The following is a 16,418-nucleotide window of genomic DNA, read 5'->3' on the forward strand; positions in this document are numbered from 1 at the left end:
AAACCCCGCAGATCCATATGCCTGGCTTGCAGTTAGTTCATATCTCTACTCAAAATGGGGGAACCTACCCTGAGCACTTCTTTCAGAAACAGCCGTGCCATTGCCTCTACCTCCATTCAACATCCCGCCCCGCCCCAGCCCACTTTATATTCTCATAGCATTTATCCCCTGGGACATTATGTTTTCTCCCCCTGCAGGGCAGGGGAAGCTGCATGGGGGCAGGGTCTTCATTTGTCACCAGTGATCACAAGAGTACCTGGCACATAATGGGTGCTCAGAATAGACTGAAAGAGGTAGGGTTTCTGAGTCAAAGAGGATGGACTTTTGTGTTTCAGTCTTTTGAGACATTGTTAAGTTGTTCTCTGGAAAGGTTGTGCAGTTAAAATTCCCTTCAGCCCTGGAAGCTTTTTATTTATTTATTTATTTATTTATTTATTTATTTATGGCCATGTTGGGTCTTCATTGCTGTGCACGGGCTTTCTCTAGTTGCGGCGAGCGGGGGCTACTCTTCGTTGTGGTGCGCGGCTTCTCATTGCGGTGGCTTCTCTTGCTGTGGAGCACGGGCTCTAGGCACGTTTGCTTCAGTAGTTGTGGCACGCGGGCTCAGTAGTTGTGGCGCACGGGCTTAGTTGCTCCGCGGCATGTGGGATCCTCCCAGACCAGGGCTCAAACCCATGTCCCCTGCATTGGCAGGCAGATTCTTAACCACTGCGCCACCAGGGAAGTCCTGGAAACTTTCTACATACAATAAAGAGTGTTAAACGTAGCCACTTATTTATTACTTATTTTTGTTGTTGCAAATAATTTTCTCATTCTGACGGCTTTTTGACTTGCTTGTGAGGTCTGTTGGAAGACAGAAGCTGAAGGTTGCTATATGTTTCCATCTGTCTGTCTTTTTGTGACTTCTGGAAAGCCCTGGCAGTTCCTGAACTCCAGTGTGACTCAGGGGGCTTTCTGCGTTTGTCTCCCTTTCCTTCCTGATGAAGAAAAGATCACATTATTGTGTGAATTGTCCTTTATATCACTAAACATATTTTTATGTCTGTTGCCATAACAAAACACCACAGACTGGTTGGCTTGAACAATAGACATTTATTTTCTCATAGATCAGGAGGCTGGACGTCCATGATCAGGGAGTTGGCAAATTCGGTTTCTGGTGAGGCCTCCTTTCCTGATTTGCAGATGGCCACCTTCTCTGTGTCCTCCTATGGGCTTTCCTCTGTGCAAGGTTAGGGGGTTGGGGTGGGTGGTGCTCTGGTGTCTCTTCCTCTTCTTGTAAGGACATCAGTCCTGTTGGACTAGGGCCCACCCTTATGACCTCATTGAACCTTACTTACCCTTGGAAATAGAATCGGGGGTGGGGGCTGGGGACAGAGTTCAGTCCAGAGCAGTGCAACTGAGCAGTGATTTGTAGAATACCGACCAGGAGGAATTCTCTGTCTACAACCCCCTTTCACAGACAAGAAACCAAACCCCTCAAAGGGTCAGATCCCTTTTCCGATAGAGCATGGGCCCAAACCACCTGCTTCTGAGTCCATTCCTCTGTTTCCACAGTCCCTCATCTAAGTGAGTCTAGTGTATTTAGGAGCCATTAACTTAAAAAGTGCCTCCTTGAAAGTCTTCTTCAGGGGCAAGGACCCTGTTGTGTTTTTCTTGACATCTTCATTGCCTGAGACAGTTCTGAATCATGCTATGTTTGAGGTAGGTTTGTTGAATTATACGGAACTCGGAACTTTACCATTAACTATAGCAGTGCCCAGGAAAACATTTTCAATGGTGAATCATTTTGAAAAGTTCTCCCTTCCCCCAAATTTCGCCTCCTGACAAGAGCTGCGTGAAGTGTCCCATGTACTGCACCCACGTCACACAAGTGTCGAGGAATCAGCGCATCTGGACTGTGTCTGCAAGCCCAGAGCGCTGCGTTGCATCTATCCCCACTTGAAAATAATTTCTCTCACCTCTATATCGTTTTCTTCTAAAAACTGTCTCTAAATGACTGCATTTCCCCTGAATAAGTTCTCCCCAGTGCATCCTGACGTTGGAGCATGAAAAGGAAGGTAAACGCGTGAAATCAAATGGTGATTGCTAACAATGAAATTTGGGCTCATAAAATCAAGGATATTATTCAAAACTGCGAGGTAAATTAGTCTCATTCATTCTGATGGGGCTAGACTCTGTGGTTGTGTATGCCTTCTTTAATTAACATGCTGAAAAGATGTTCTGATTGGGATTATTAATGAATGCAGGGAAAATTTTTGCTGCTTGTAAGGCTTCTGCCACAGACAGTTTACAGCAACCTCCCTCCACCCCGCCCTGCCTTTTCTTTTTCCACAGATTCCTTACACGGCTTGACAGATGGAGTATTCATCTTTGAAGCAGTTTCCACAGAAGATAGCAAAACCATGCAGGGCTACGATGCTATTGTAGTGGAACAATGGACGGTTCTGGACGTAAGTGTTGGGATTGGCAGTGGTGCTTTTCTTGTTTGGACAGTGATTGTTTTACCCGCTCGCGCCTCTGAGCGTGGCTGCTGCTGGACGTCTCTTTCCTCTGAACGGCAGTTGGACCTCCATACACCCTGTGAGGACCCCTTTCCTCCTTTGGTACCCCTCCTATGCCACCCCCAGTTGGGGGATGGGCCCCACTTTTCCCTTTCTGTAGAAAAAAACACATTGTGTGTGCCGGGTAGAAAAGATTCTTCTTTCATTAATTTGAAAGTGCTAAGTGACATAAGTGAGGCAAACGCATAGTTTGTGGCCCCCGTAATAATTAGAGCATCATCGTTATTGGAGCTAGACTGTATGGCCCCCTCTGACAGGGGGCCATAGAAATTTATATGCCAGAAGAAATCTATATGCATCTGTGCTCTTAACCTTCACAATAAGTCTGAGTACTGTGATTGCTCCCATTTTACAGATGAGGAAACTGAGGCACAGGGAGGTTAGAACACTGGCCCATTAAGTGTAGAAGGCGGTCTTTGAGAAACATTGACCCGCAAGGCCACCAGATTGCTGTGGGCAGAGGAATTCCTCAAGCTGTGTTCCGCTGGGATTTGGGAAAGGGAGAGCTGATTTCTTTCTGAGGTTTGCTGATGTGTATTTTAAAGGCATTTCTGCAACTGTTGAAACATGGACTTTATAGACCAGTCTCTTGTCCACCCAGCATGTGGCATGTTTGAAGATAGGGGACTCATTTCTGAATGCTCTCAAGTTGGCCCTAGAAGGACACAGGGTTGGCGTCACTCCGAGGGGCCCTGCCAGACAGTGGGGGTCTCTGTGCCAGAGGAGGATGGATGAGGAAGCAGCTCTTGGTGCAGAGTGCGGGGCACTGGGACCCACCACACCCTTGTGCCCTTTGGCACTGCAGCCTGTGGCCAGTGCCCCTCCTGGAGCTGGGGTAGAGCGCCCCATGGGCACCATTGCTTAGCCTCTGAGCCTTCAGCCGTTCTGAGGAGGCCTGATGTGGGGAGCAGGGGTGCGGGGGGCAGCCTGCATCTGAGTAGGGATGGGAAATAGCTGCCTGCAAATGTGACAGAATAAAGTCCGCAGAAAAACTGTAATAATCAGAAACAGGAATTCCAAAATCACAGCATCCAGGGCCAGTTAGGTTGGAGGCCAGGGGTCCTGCAGACATAAGTAGTGAGGAAGGTAAGGAGGTAGGTGATGACCTGCTTTGCCGTCAGGCTCCGCCAGTGAGTCCCGCCCGCCATCGGTCCCAGTGAGCCTCCGTGCCCCTAACTGGAAACGGGGTGCAGAGGAAGTGAGGTTCTGTCGAAAATGCAGAGTCCAATGTGGGCAGGTCATGTCCCCCCTGGGGACCCTAAACTTCCACAACTGTAAAATGGGGCAGTCTGTTCACCCAGTCTGCTATGTGTGGTCGATGCAGGATCTCAAGGACCCCGTCCGGACAAGCCCATGCTGGCTGCCCTGCACCCACAAGCTGCAGCACTCAGTTTGCTCTGTGACACAGGGCTGTATCAGCAAGTGATGCGTGGCTGCACCAGAAACAGGTTGCGTGATTTTGCACATGAGATCGGCCACAGGGCCATGGGGACGTGTATAAAATCCCTTGCGGTCTGCACATTAAAGTGGCTGTGAAAGGCAGGCTTTGTGGTTTCCTCAATAAAGATGGTTTGATGGCAATGATCCAAAATTGCCTGAGAAAGTGGTTCTCAAAGTGTGGTCCCAGGACCAGTAGCAGCAGCACCTGGAAGTTGTTAGAGATGCAGGTGCTTGGGCCCCACCCGGGACCTACTGAATGGGAAGCCCTGCGGGTGGGCCCAGCCATCTGGGTTTTAACAGGCTCTCTAGGTTGTTCTGAAGGTTCCTCAGTTTTAAGAACTAGTGTCTGAAAGAACGGTACAGATGCCACTTTCCCCAGATGTCTATGGTTGTGTGATATTTGATGAAAAGGGTGATAGGAAAAGCACCCCGATGATTCGTCTTTCTTCAGCCTTTGAAATATTGAAATTTTAAAATGTGACCTTGATGCGTAACCGGAGGGAACGCCTACTATCTAAAAAGTCTGTGGGAGGGAATTCCCCGGTGGTCCAGTGGCTAAGACCCTGCACTCCCAGTGCAGGGGGCCCGGGTTCCATCCCTGGTTGGGGAACTAGATCCCACATGCATGCCGCAACTAAAAAGATCCCACGTGCTGCAACTAAGACCCGGCACAGCCAAACAAATAAATATATTAAAAAATAAAATGTCTGCGGGAGGGAGATAATGGTTACAAACTCAAGTAAGGACACGGTTGTCATTTTTTGCCCCTGTCTATTTTTTAAATTGTTATTTTTTTTTTAATTTAAGTATAGTTGATTTACAGTGCTGTGTTAGTTTCAGGTGTACAGCAAAGTGATTCAGTTATATATATATATATATATATATATATAAAGTATGTAGAGTATATAAAGTATGTGTATATATATATATATATATATACACACACATATATATTCTACATACTTTATATATTCTTTTTCATATTCTTCTCCCTTATAGGCTACTACAGAATACTGCGTATAGTTCCCTGTGCTCTACAGGAGGTCCTTGTTGGTTACTTATTTTATATATAGTAGTGTGTATATGTTCATCGCAAACTCCTAACTTTTCCCTCCCCACCTTTCCCCTTTGGTAACCATAAATTTGTTGTCTATGTCTGTGGGTCTATTTCTGTTTTGTATTTAAAGTTATTTATATCTTTTTTTAAGATTCTACATGTAAGTGATATCATATGATATTTGTCTTTCTCTGTGTCACTATGATCATCTCTAGGTCCATCCATGTTGCTGCAAATGGCATTACTTCATTCTTTTTTATGGCTGAGTAATATTCCATTGTATATACACACCACGTCTTCTTTATCCATTCATCTGTCGATGGATTTTCATCTTTGTTTCCCAAGGCATCCAGTAAATGCTTCCTGAATTGTGTTGAAAGCCTTTTGGTTCAGCCCAAGGGTAGACCACTGTTTCTTTTTTTTTTTTTTTTTTTGCGGTACTAGGGCCTCTCACTGTTGTAGCCTCTCCCGTTGTGGAGCACAGGCTCCAGACGCGCAGGCTCAGCGGCCATGGCTCACGGGCCCAGCCGCTCCGCGGCATGTGGGATCTTCCCGGACCGGGGCACGAACCCGTGTCCCCCGCATCGGCAGGCAGACTCTCAACCACTGCGCCACCAGGGAAGCCCAAGACCACTGTTTCTTAAACTTGAGCTTGTGTCTATCTGGAAAGCTTTTTAAAAGACACACGTCCAGGCTCTCCCCGCGAGTTTCCTATTCAGCCCACTGTGAGAATCAATCCCTGCCTTAGAGGAGCCACGTGTATGCAGCTGTTACCAGCACAGCCCAGCAGCGTCCAGTCTGAGGTGGGCTTGCCCCTGGCCCAGCAATTGGCAGAGCTCTGTCCGACCCCTGCTCCGACCCACAGACAGCTGCTCCTCTGCATATGCCTCTGGCTGTGCCGGGGGGTGTCTAGCTCCCTCACCTCTGTCCTCGAGACCATCCCCTTCCTCTCCCCACCACCCTTATGGCCTCTGGGGAAGGCCTTTCCTGTTCAAGCCCTGGGCAGCTCCCTCTTGGCTTGTGGTTGATCCTGCTTTTCTGGCAGCCACGCTCCTCCCGGAGCTTCCCAGGGCTCTGACCACCAAGTGTCTCGGACCAGCTTTTTCTCTTTTCTCACAGTTGGGACTGACTTGTCCCTTTTCTGCCCCTTTACTCCTCTGCCTGTTAATATCCTCAAGCTCTGTGTGCAGATGTGCCAGTCTAATTTGGCCACATCTTCCTGGCTTTCCTCTCCCGCGCACCCCAGACCACACGCACACACACAGACACACACACTTTCACAAGACGACCTACCTGGCTCTTTACACCTCTGCAGACAGTGCAGTATGTTGGAAAGAGAATGTGGATTCTCGAGTCGGGCGTGGGTAGGCATCCTGCTCTCTTGTTTCTTGCTGAGTGTATGAAAAGGAAACCACCCCCTCTTTGCTTTTCCATTTTTCAATTGTATAAATGAAGACACGGGTAACAACCTCTTGAAGTCGATGAGAATGAAAAGAGATAACGTATTTAAAAGTTGTGAATGTCATACTTGGCATAGAGTAAGCAAATACTGTTTTCTTGTATCGGTCACCCAGGATCATCAATTGGAAAGATCCTCTGCCTATTGCATTGATCTTGTTCCAAAAGCACAGAGGAGGCTGGGCTAGGGAACCTGTGGAGTCAAATGCAAATAATTGCATTTTTCTCAGTTGGAAACCTATGGCCTAAAATTAAAGGCAGTTGTGAATGGGATGAAAGTCCATCCATAGGGCATATATGACAGGTATTTGGCTTATGCTCTATGAGTGTGACCAGAAAGGGTGATTCTTTGAAAGGAAAGGGGGAAGCTACATAGACGGATAGGTGAAGAAGGGAGAGGCAGAGAAAGGGACCGTCCTCTTCTCTCTGTCTGCACGTCCTTCAGCCTGACCACGCAATGGACTTGGAGGATACCGCCAGGAGCTTGTGAGCCATAGAGCCTCTCCATCCTCATCCCACTCCCTGGACTGTCTTCTAGCTCACAAGTGCTTCCTGTGAAATTTGCCACCAGAATTGAACATAAGACGGTAGGGGAAGCGCTTTGAGTTGATGCTGTTGTCTTGGGAGCTGGTGGGTTAACTGAAAAAGTCAGTGAAAAAGAACCAAAGAAAATCATATTCAGAGGGAAGGATTGGGAGTTTGGGATTAGCACATGCAAACTTTTTTTTTTTTTTAATTTCAAATACATATATAACTTTTCCAAGTCTCCAAATATTTTTTTCTGTTAGTTTCTGCTCTATAACAAAGTGAATCAGCTATACATATACATACATCCCCATATCTCCTCCCTCTGCGTCTCCCTCCCACCCTCCCTATCCCACCCCTCTAGGTGGTCACAAAGCACCAAGCTGATCTCCCTGTACTATGTGGCTGCTTCTCACCAGCTATCTATTTTACATTTGGTAGTGTATATATGTCCATGCCACTCTCTCACTTCATTCCAGCATACGCTTCCCCCTCCCAGTGTCCTCAAGTCCATTCTCTACGTCTGCATCTTTATTCCTGTCCTGCCCCTAGGTTCTTCAGAACCTTTTTTTGTTTGTTTTTTTTTTAGATTCCATAAATACGTGTTAGCATATGGTATTTGTTTTTCTCTTTCTGACTTACTTCACTCTGGATGACAGACTCTAGGTCCATCCACCTCACTACAACTCAATTTCATTTCTTTTTTGGCTGCATAATATTCCATTGTATATATGTGCTACATCTTCTTTATCCATTCATCTGTCAGTGGGCACTTAGGTTGCTTCCATGTCCTGGCTATTGTAAATAGAGCTGCAGTGAACATTCTGGTACATGACTCTTTTTGAATTATAGTTTTCTCAGGGTATATGCCCAGTAGTGGGATTGCTGGGTCATATGGTAGTTCTATTTTTAGTTTTTTAAGGAACCTCCTACTGTTCTCCATAGTGGCTGTATCAATTTACCTTCCTAGCAACAGCGCAAAAGGGTCCTCTTTTCTCCACACCCTCTCCAGCATTTATTGTTTGTAGATTTTTTGATGATGGCCATTCTGACTTGTGTGAGGTGACACCTCACTGTAGTTTTCATTTGCATTTCTCTAATGATTAGTGATGTTGAGCACGCTTTCATGTGTTTGTTGTCAATCTGTGTATCTTCTTTGGGGAAATGTCTGTTTAGGTCTTCTGCCCATTTTTGGATTGGGTTGTTTGTTTATTTGATATTGAACTGCATGAGCTGCTTGTAAATTTTGGAGATTAATCCTCTGTCAGTTGCTTCATTTGCAAATATTTTCTTCCATTCTGAGGGTTGTCTTTTCGTCTTGTTTCTGCTTTCCTTTGCTGTGCAAAAGCTTTTAAGTTTCATTAGGTTCCATTTGTTTATTTTTGTTTTTATTTCCATTTCTCTAGGAGGTGGATCAGAAAGGATCTTGCTGTGATTGATGTCATAGAGTGTTCTGCCTATGTTTTCCTCTAAGAGTTTTATAGTGTCTGGCCTTACATTTAGGTCTTTAATCCATTTTGAGTTTACTTTTGTGTATGGTGTTAGGGAGTGTTCTAATTTCATTCTTTTACATGTACCTGTCCAGTTTTCCTAGCACCACTTATTGAAGAGACTGTCTTCTCCACTGTATATTCTTCCTTCCTTTATCAAAAATAAGGTGACCATATGTGCATGGGTTTATCTCTGGGCTTTCTATACTGTTCCATTGATCTATACTTCTGTTTTTGTGCCAGTACCATACTATCTTGATTACTGTATCTTTGTAGTATAGTCTGAAGTCCAGGAACCTGATTCCTCCAGCTCCATTTTTCTTTCTCAAGATTTCTTTGGCTATTCGGGGTCCTTTGTGTTTCCATACAAATTGTGAAATTTTTTGCTCTAGTTCTGTGAAATATGCCACTGGTAGTTTGATAGGGATTGCATTGAATCTGTAGATTGCTTTGGATAGTATAGTCATTTTCACAATGTTGATCCTTCTAATCCAAGAACATCGTATATCTCTCCATCTGTTTGAATCATCTTTAATTTCTTTCATCATTGTCTTATAGTTTTCTGCATACAGGTCTTTTGTCTCCTTCAGTAGCTTTATTCCTATGTATCTTATTCTTTTTGTTTCAGTGGTAAATGGGAGTGTTTCCTTAATTTCTCTTTCAGATTTTTCATCATTAGTATATAGAAATGCAAGAGATTTCTGTGCATTCATTTTGTATCCTGCTGCTTTACCAAATTCATTGATTAGCTCTAGTAGTTTTCTGGTAGCATCTTTAGGATTCTCTATGTATAGTATCATGTCATCTGCAAACAGTGACAGCTTTACTTCTTCTTTTCCAATTTGGATTCCTTTTATTTCCTTTTCTTCTCTGATTTCTATGGCTAAAACTTCCAAAACTATGTTGAATAACAGTGGTGAGAGTCCAGAACCTTGTCTTTTTCCTGATCTTAGAAGAAATGCTTTCAGTTTCTCACCATTGAGAACAATGTTGGCTGTGGGTTTATCATATATTGCCTTTATTGTGTTGAGCTAAGTTCCCTCTATGCCTACTTTCTGGAGAGTTTTTATCATAGATCAGTGTTGAATTTTGTCAAAAGCTTTTTCTGCATCTATTGAGATGATCATATGGTTTTTATCCTTCAGTTTGTTAATATGGTGTATCACATTGATTGATTTGCATATATTGAAGAATCCTTGCATTCCTGGGATAAACCCCACTTGATCATGGTGTATGATCCTTTTAACGTGCTGTTGGATTCTGTTTGCTAGTATTTTGTTGAGGATTTTTGCATCTGTGTTCATCAGTGATATTGGCCTGTAGTTTTCTTTTTTTGTGACATCTTTGTCTGGTTGTGGTATCAGGGTGATGGTGGCCTCGTAGAATGATTTTGGGAGTGTTCCTCCCTCTGCTATATTTTGGAAGAGTTTGAGAAGGAAAGGTGTTAGCTGTTCTCTAAATGTCTTATAGAATTCGCCTGTGAAGCCATCTGATCCTGGGCTTTTGTTTGTTGGAAGATTTTTAATCACAGTTTCAATTTTAGTGCTTGTGATTGGTCTGTTTATATTTTCTATTTTTTCAAGGTTCAGTCTTGGAAGGTTGTGCTTTTCTAAGAATTTGTCCATTTCTTCCAGGTTGTCTATTTTATTGGCATATAATTGCTTGTAGTAATCTCTCATGATCCTTTGTATTTCTGCAGTGTCAGTTGTTACTTCTCCTTTTTCATTTCTAATTCTATTGATTTGAGTCTTCTCTTTTTCTTGATGAGTCTGGCTAATGGATTATCAATTTTGTTTAACTTCTCAAAGAACCAGGTTTTTTTTGTTTTTTATTTTTTGTGGTACGCGGGCCTCTCACTGTTGCGGCCTTTTCTGTTGTGGAGCACAGGCTCCGGACGCACAGGCTCAGCGGCCATGGCTCATGGGCCCAGCCGCTCTGCGGCGTGTGGGATCTTCCCAGACCGGGGCACGAACCCGTGTCCCCTGCATCGGCAGGCGGACTCTCAACCACTGCGCCACCAGGGAAGCCCAGGTTTTAGTTTTATTGATCTTGGCTTTTGTTTCTTTCATTTCTTTTTCATTGATTTCTGATATAATCTTTATGATTTCTTTCCTTCTGCTAACTTGTGGGGTTTTTTTGTTCTCTTCTCTCTAATTGCTTTAGGCTTAAGGTTATGTTGTTTATTTGAGATATTTCTTGTTTCTTGAGGTAGGATTGTATTGCTATAAACTTCCCTCTTAGAACTGCTTTTGCTGCATCCCATAGGTTTTGGGTCATCATGTTTTCATTGTCATTTGTTTCTAGGCATGTTTTGATTTCTTCAGTGATCTCTTGGTTATTAAGTAGTGTATTGTTTAGCCTCCATGTGTGTGTATTTTTTACCTATTTTTTTCCTGTAATTGATATCTAGTCTCATAGCGTTGTGGTCAGAAAAGATATTTGATACGATTTCAATTTTCTTAAATTTACCAAGGCTTAATTTGTGACCCAATATGATATGATATGATCTATCCTGGAGAATGTTCCATTAGCACTGGAGATGAAAGTGTATTCTGTTGTTTTTGGATGGAATGTCCTATAAATATCACTTAAGTCCATCTTGTATAAAGTATCATTTAAGGCTTATGTTTCCTTATTTATTTTCATTTTGGATGATCTGTTCTTTGGTGAAAGTGGGATGTTAAAGTCCCCTACTATGATTGTGTTACTGTTGATTTCCCATTTTATGGCTGTTAGCATTTGCCCTATGTATTGAGGTGCTCCTATGTTGCGTGCATAAATATTTACAATTGTTATATCTTCTTGGATTGATCCCTTGATCATTATGTAGTGTCCTTCTTTGTCTCTTCTAATAGTCTTTATTTTAAAGTCTATTTTGTCTAATATGAGAATTGCTACTCCAGCTTTCTTTTGATTTCCATTTGCATGGAATATCTTTTTCCATCCCCTCACTTTCAGTCTGTATGTGTCCCTAGGTCTGAAGTGGGTCTCTTGTAGACAGCAAATATACAGGTCTTGTTTTTGTATCCATTCAGCCAGTCTATGTCTTTTGGTTGGAGCATTTAATCCATTTACATTTAAGGTAATTATGGATATGTATGTTCTTATTACCATTTTCTTAATTGTTTTGGGTTTGTTATTGTAGGTCTTTTCCTTCTCTTGTGTTTCCTGCCTAGAGAAGTTCCTGTAACATTTGTTGTAAAGCTGGTTTGGTGGTGCTGAATTCTCTTACCTTTTGCTTGTCTGTAAAGGTTTTAATTTGTCTGTCCAATCTTAATGATATCCTTACTGGGTAGAGTAATCTTGGTTGTAGGTTTTTCCCTTTCATCACTTTAAATATGTCCTGCCACTCCCTTCTGGCTTGCAGAGTTTCTGCTGAAAGATCCGCTGTTAACCTTATGGGGATTCCATTGTATGTTATTTGTTGTTTTTCCCTTGCTGCTTTCAATATTTTTTCTTTGTATTTAATTTTTGATAGTTTGATCAATATGTGTCTTGGCATGTTTCTCCTTGGATTTATGCTGTGTGGGATTCTCTGTGCTTCCTGGATTTGATTGAATATTTCCTTTCCCATATTAGGGAAGTTTTCAACTATAATCTCTTCATATATTTTCTCAGTCCCTTTCGTTTTCTCTTCCTCTTCTGGGACCCCTATAATTCAAATGTTTGTGCATTTAATGTTGTCCCAGAGGTCTCTGAAACTGTCCTCAATTCTTTTCATTCTTTTTTCTTTATTCTGCTCTGTGGTAGTTATTTCCACTATTCTATCTTCCAGGTCACTTATTTGTTCTTTTGCCTCAGTTATTCTGCTATTTATTCCTTCTAGAGAATTTTTAATTTCATTTATCATGTTGTTCATCATTGTTTGTTTGCTCTTTAGTTCTTCTCGGTCCTTGTTAAACGTTTCTTGTATTTTCTCCATTATGTTTCCAAGATTTGGGATCATGTTTACTATCGTTACTCTGAATTCTTTTTCAGGTAGACTGCCTATTTCCTCTTAATTTGTTTGGTCTGGTGGGTTTTTACCCTGCTCCTTCATCTGCTGTGTGTTTCTCTGTCTTCTCATTTTGCTTAATTACTGTGTGTGGGGTCTCCTTTTTGCAGGCTGAAGGTTCGTAGTTTCCATTGTTTTTGGTGCCTGCCCAGTGGCTAAGGTTGGTTCAGTGGGTTGTGTAGGCTTCCTGGTAGAGGAGACTAGTGCCTGTGTTCTGGTGGATGAGGCTGGGTCTTGTCTTTCTGGTGGGAAGGAACGCGTCCGTTGGTGTGTTTTGGGGTGTCTGTGACCTTATTATGATTTTAGGCAGCCTCTCTGCTAATGGGTGGGGTTGTGTTCCTGTCTTGCTGGTTGTTTGGCATAGGGTGTCCAGAACTGTAGCTTGCTGGTCGTTGAGTGGAGCTGGGTCATAGCATTGAGATGGAGATCTCTGGGAGAGCTTTCACCATTTGATATTACGTGGAGCTGGGAGGTCTCTGGTGGACCAATGTCCTGAACTCCGCTCTCCCACCTCAGAGGCACAGGACTGACACCCGGCCGGATCACCAAGACCCTGTCAGCCACATGGCTCAGAAGAAAAGGGAGAAAAAAGAAGGAAAGAAAGAAAAAAATAAAATAAATAAAATGAAAATAAAGTTATTAAAATAAAAAATAAAAATAAATTATTAAAAATAATTAAAAAGTAATTAAAAAAAAGAAAGAAGAGAGCAACCACACCAAAAAACAAATCCACTAATGATAACAAGCACTAAAATCTATACAAAAAAAAAAAAGAAAAAGAAAAAAGAAGGACAGACAGAACCCTAAGACAAGTGGTAAAAGCAAAGCTATACAGACAAAATCACACAAAGAAGCATCCACATACGCACTCACAAAAAGAGAAAAAGGAAAAAAAATATATATCTTTTGGGAAGTCTGAGGTCTTCTGCCAGCGTTCAGTAGGTGTTCTGTAGGAGTTGTGCCACGTGTAGATGTATTTCTGATGTATTTGTGGGAAGGAAAGTGATCTCCACATCTCACTCCTCCACCATCTTGAAGGTCTCCCTCACCACAAGTTCAGATGCAAACTATTATATATAGGATGGATAAACAACAAGGTCCTACTCTATAGCCCAGGGAACTATATTCAATATCCTGTGATAAACCATAATGGAAACGAATATACATATGTATAACTGAGTCACTTTGCTGTACAGCAGAAATTAACACAACACTGTACATCAACTATACTTCAATTACATTTTTTAAAAAGAGAAAAAAGCATATTCACATCTTACACATTTTAATATAAAATATGTAAGTACACATCCATGTGCCAATCTTTTTGAGTTTGGGGTCTGCTGATTAGAATCCCACTTCATTCTTCTTTTATCAACCAAAGTGTGCAGTTGCTGATGGCCAGCGTTAGTGTCTGTAAAGTGTAGCAAAGGGATTTGACTGCAGAATCCTTCTGTTTTCATGATTTTTTTTCCTGGTCTTTTCCAGCCCCTCCGCCCCACCAGACAGTGGCCACAGTTGTTATTTTTAAGCAACTGTCCTTTGTCAGGTCTCTTCAAAGCATTCTATCTAGTTTTCCTAGAAACAACTTCTTTGCACTTCCTATCCATTTTTTTTTTTTTTTTTTTTTTTTTTTTGGTGGGTCCACGAGCCTCACTGTTGTGGCCTCCCCGGTTGCGGAGCACAGGCTCCGGATGCGCAGGCTCAGCGGCCATGGCTCACGGGCCCAGCCATCTTCCCGGACCGGGGCACGAACCCGCGTCCCCTGCATCGGCAGGCGGACTCTCAACCACTGCGCCACCAGGGAAACCCCCCTATCCATTTTAAATAATTTAAATTAAGACATGTAGCTGTGATCGTGGGTCTAACTGACCTGAACAGGTGTGGGAACACGGAAGACTTACCCTGGAAGTGCTCACCTGCACAGCATTCTGGAATCCGAAGGGCATCGTGAAAAGCAGCCCACTACCTGCAAGGACCTGGTCTCGCTACAGCTGGACCTGGGCTTCTGCTAGTGCAGCTGGAGATTGAATGGACTTTGGCGGCACCTGTTACAGCCTGTGAACACCCACAGTTCTCATCCCGTGAGGTGCTGTTGTCAGGTGTTGTCTCCATCCTCCACCTGTGTGTTCAGTCTGCTGTTGAATCGCCTCCCATTGGTTTCTGCCCATTTTTCCAGCCTGCTGAGACATTTGTGATCGTGACCGTATCATCTTGTGTCTGGGGGAATCGTCCCAGCCCTGGCTTCTCTGAGCATTTCCTATGTAGGGTTGCTTCTGTCTGATCCAGTGTCCAACGGGTGGATGGAGGACACGGTCCTTTGGCATGCTGTGGGAATCTCTCCCTCAGGCCCTAATGTGGCCCCAGCACCGTCTGCAGAGGTTTCAGATGGCCCTGTCATTCCACCCAGCAGTCACCATCTTGTCCCTGAAGGACTCATGAGAGGCTTGGTAAGAGGCATCTCTGTAATTGGAACCTACTCTGGGGTACACTTCACCCCACCTGTCCCACAACCCTATCTAACAACTCGTATGTCCCCCTTTTTCTGCATGGACATCCGCAGCCTTCTGGGCATCAATCTGTTTCCAAGGGCTCCCGACCATCCACGTAATGGTCCACACTGGGATTTGCTAGGGAGTAACATCAATGTCTGCGATGTCTAGAATTCACCACCTTCTGCTCCTACAAGGGAGCCAATATTTGTTTCTTTTAAACCATCTGGCATTGTTTTTCATTGCCACAATTTCTCCAAGATAATTATTTTGGTTCTGATATCATAGCCTTTAGTGCCAAAGATAGCAGGTCTCTGCCTTGTTCCTGTGGTACAGAGGATTTTCCCATGGATGATCACTGCCATGAAAGGTCCAGGCCCGCCCTCCCAGGTGGTAACGCCACTCCTTCCAACCCAGAGCAAACTGCAGCTCAGATGAGTCTGCCAGTGGCTGGGACAACAGAATGTCTATTCTCCCAGCTTTCACTTTGATCAAGTTCCTTGCATCTACCTTTGATAGTGACATGCCAGTGTGCTGAGCACCTTTTCCTTAAAATGGAATTCTCGGCTTGATGAATTTTAAATTCGTCATTTAAAAAATTGAGGTTTGCTTGGGAGGGCAGGTTGCCAACCTGTATGAAAAATTTTCAATGCCCATCCCTACCCACCCCTACGCAAGTCCATACCTCACGTCCATCTCTTTTGGAGAAACAGAGGCATGTTCACAAGAATGCTGATACCAGGACATGGTTTCAGCATTATTAGTAACAGGAAAAAGGAAACAAGGTGCGCGTCCATCAGTAGCAGAAGGGTTAAATAGTGGATGGTGCAGTCATTCTGTACAGACTGACACGGAAGGAACTCCATGAAATGTTGTCCAGTGGGGAAACAAGGTGCAGAAGAACCGTGATGGTTAATTTTATGGGACAACCTGGCCAGGCTGTGGTACCCAGTTGTTTGGTCAAACACCAGTCTAGATGTTGCAGTGAAGGTGTTTTTTAGATGCAATTAACCTTCAAATCAGTAGACTTTGAGTAAAGCAGATGACTAACCCTCCATAATGTGAGTGGGCCTCATCCAGTCAGCTGAGACATCAAGAGAGGGCCAGCCCTGCAGACCTTGAACTTGCCAGCCCCCCAATCGCATGAGTGAATTCCTCCAAATCAATCCATCTATCTATCAGTCTCTCTCTGTCTCTGTCTCTTTGTCGCTATCTATCTACCTGTCTAAAAATCTGTCTCTCTGTTCTCTATCCATTCCGTCGGCTCTGTCTCTCAGGAGAACCCTGACCAGTACAGAGATACCCTCACCAGTGTGATGCTATTAATGGGGAAAAAAACTTCACAGAATAATATGATGTATATTGTGTGGGAATATGTAAATGCAGAAAAAGGCCTGGAAGAGC

The 16,418-nt window shown here is 43.5% G+C and overlaps 1 protein-coding gene across 1 annotated transcript in view; it reads left to right on the forward strand.

Annotated features, from left to right (window-relative positions):
* RFTN1 (raftlin, lipid raft linker 1) overlaps positions 1-16,418 on the forward strand; it is a 192,866-nt gene that overhangs the window by 146,522 nt on the left and 29,926 nt on the right. Inside the window, exon 6 of the mRNA XM_007470645.1 lies at positions 2,335-2,450. Coding sequence (XP_007470707.1) covers positions 2,335-2,450 — 116 coding nt within the window. The remainder of the gene's footprint in view (positions 1-2,334; positions 2,451-16,418) is intronic.

This window comes from Lipotes vexillifer, unplaced genomic scaffold, assembly GCF_000442215.2.
Source record: "Lipotes vexillifer unplaced genomic scaffold, Lipotes_vexillifer_v1.1 scaffold418, whole genome shotgun sequence".
Taxonomy (NCBI): Eukaryota; Metazoa; Chordata; class Mammalia; order Artiodactyla; family Lipotidae; genus Lipotes; species Lipotes vexillifer.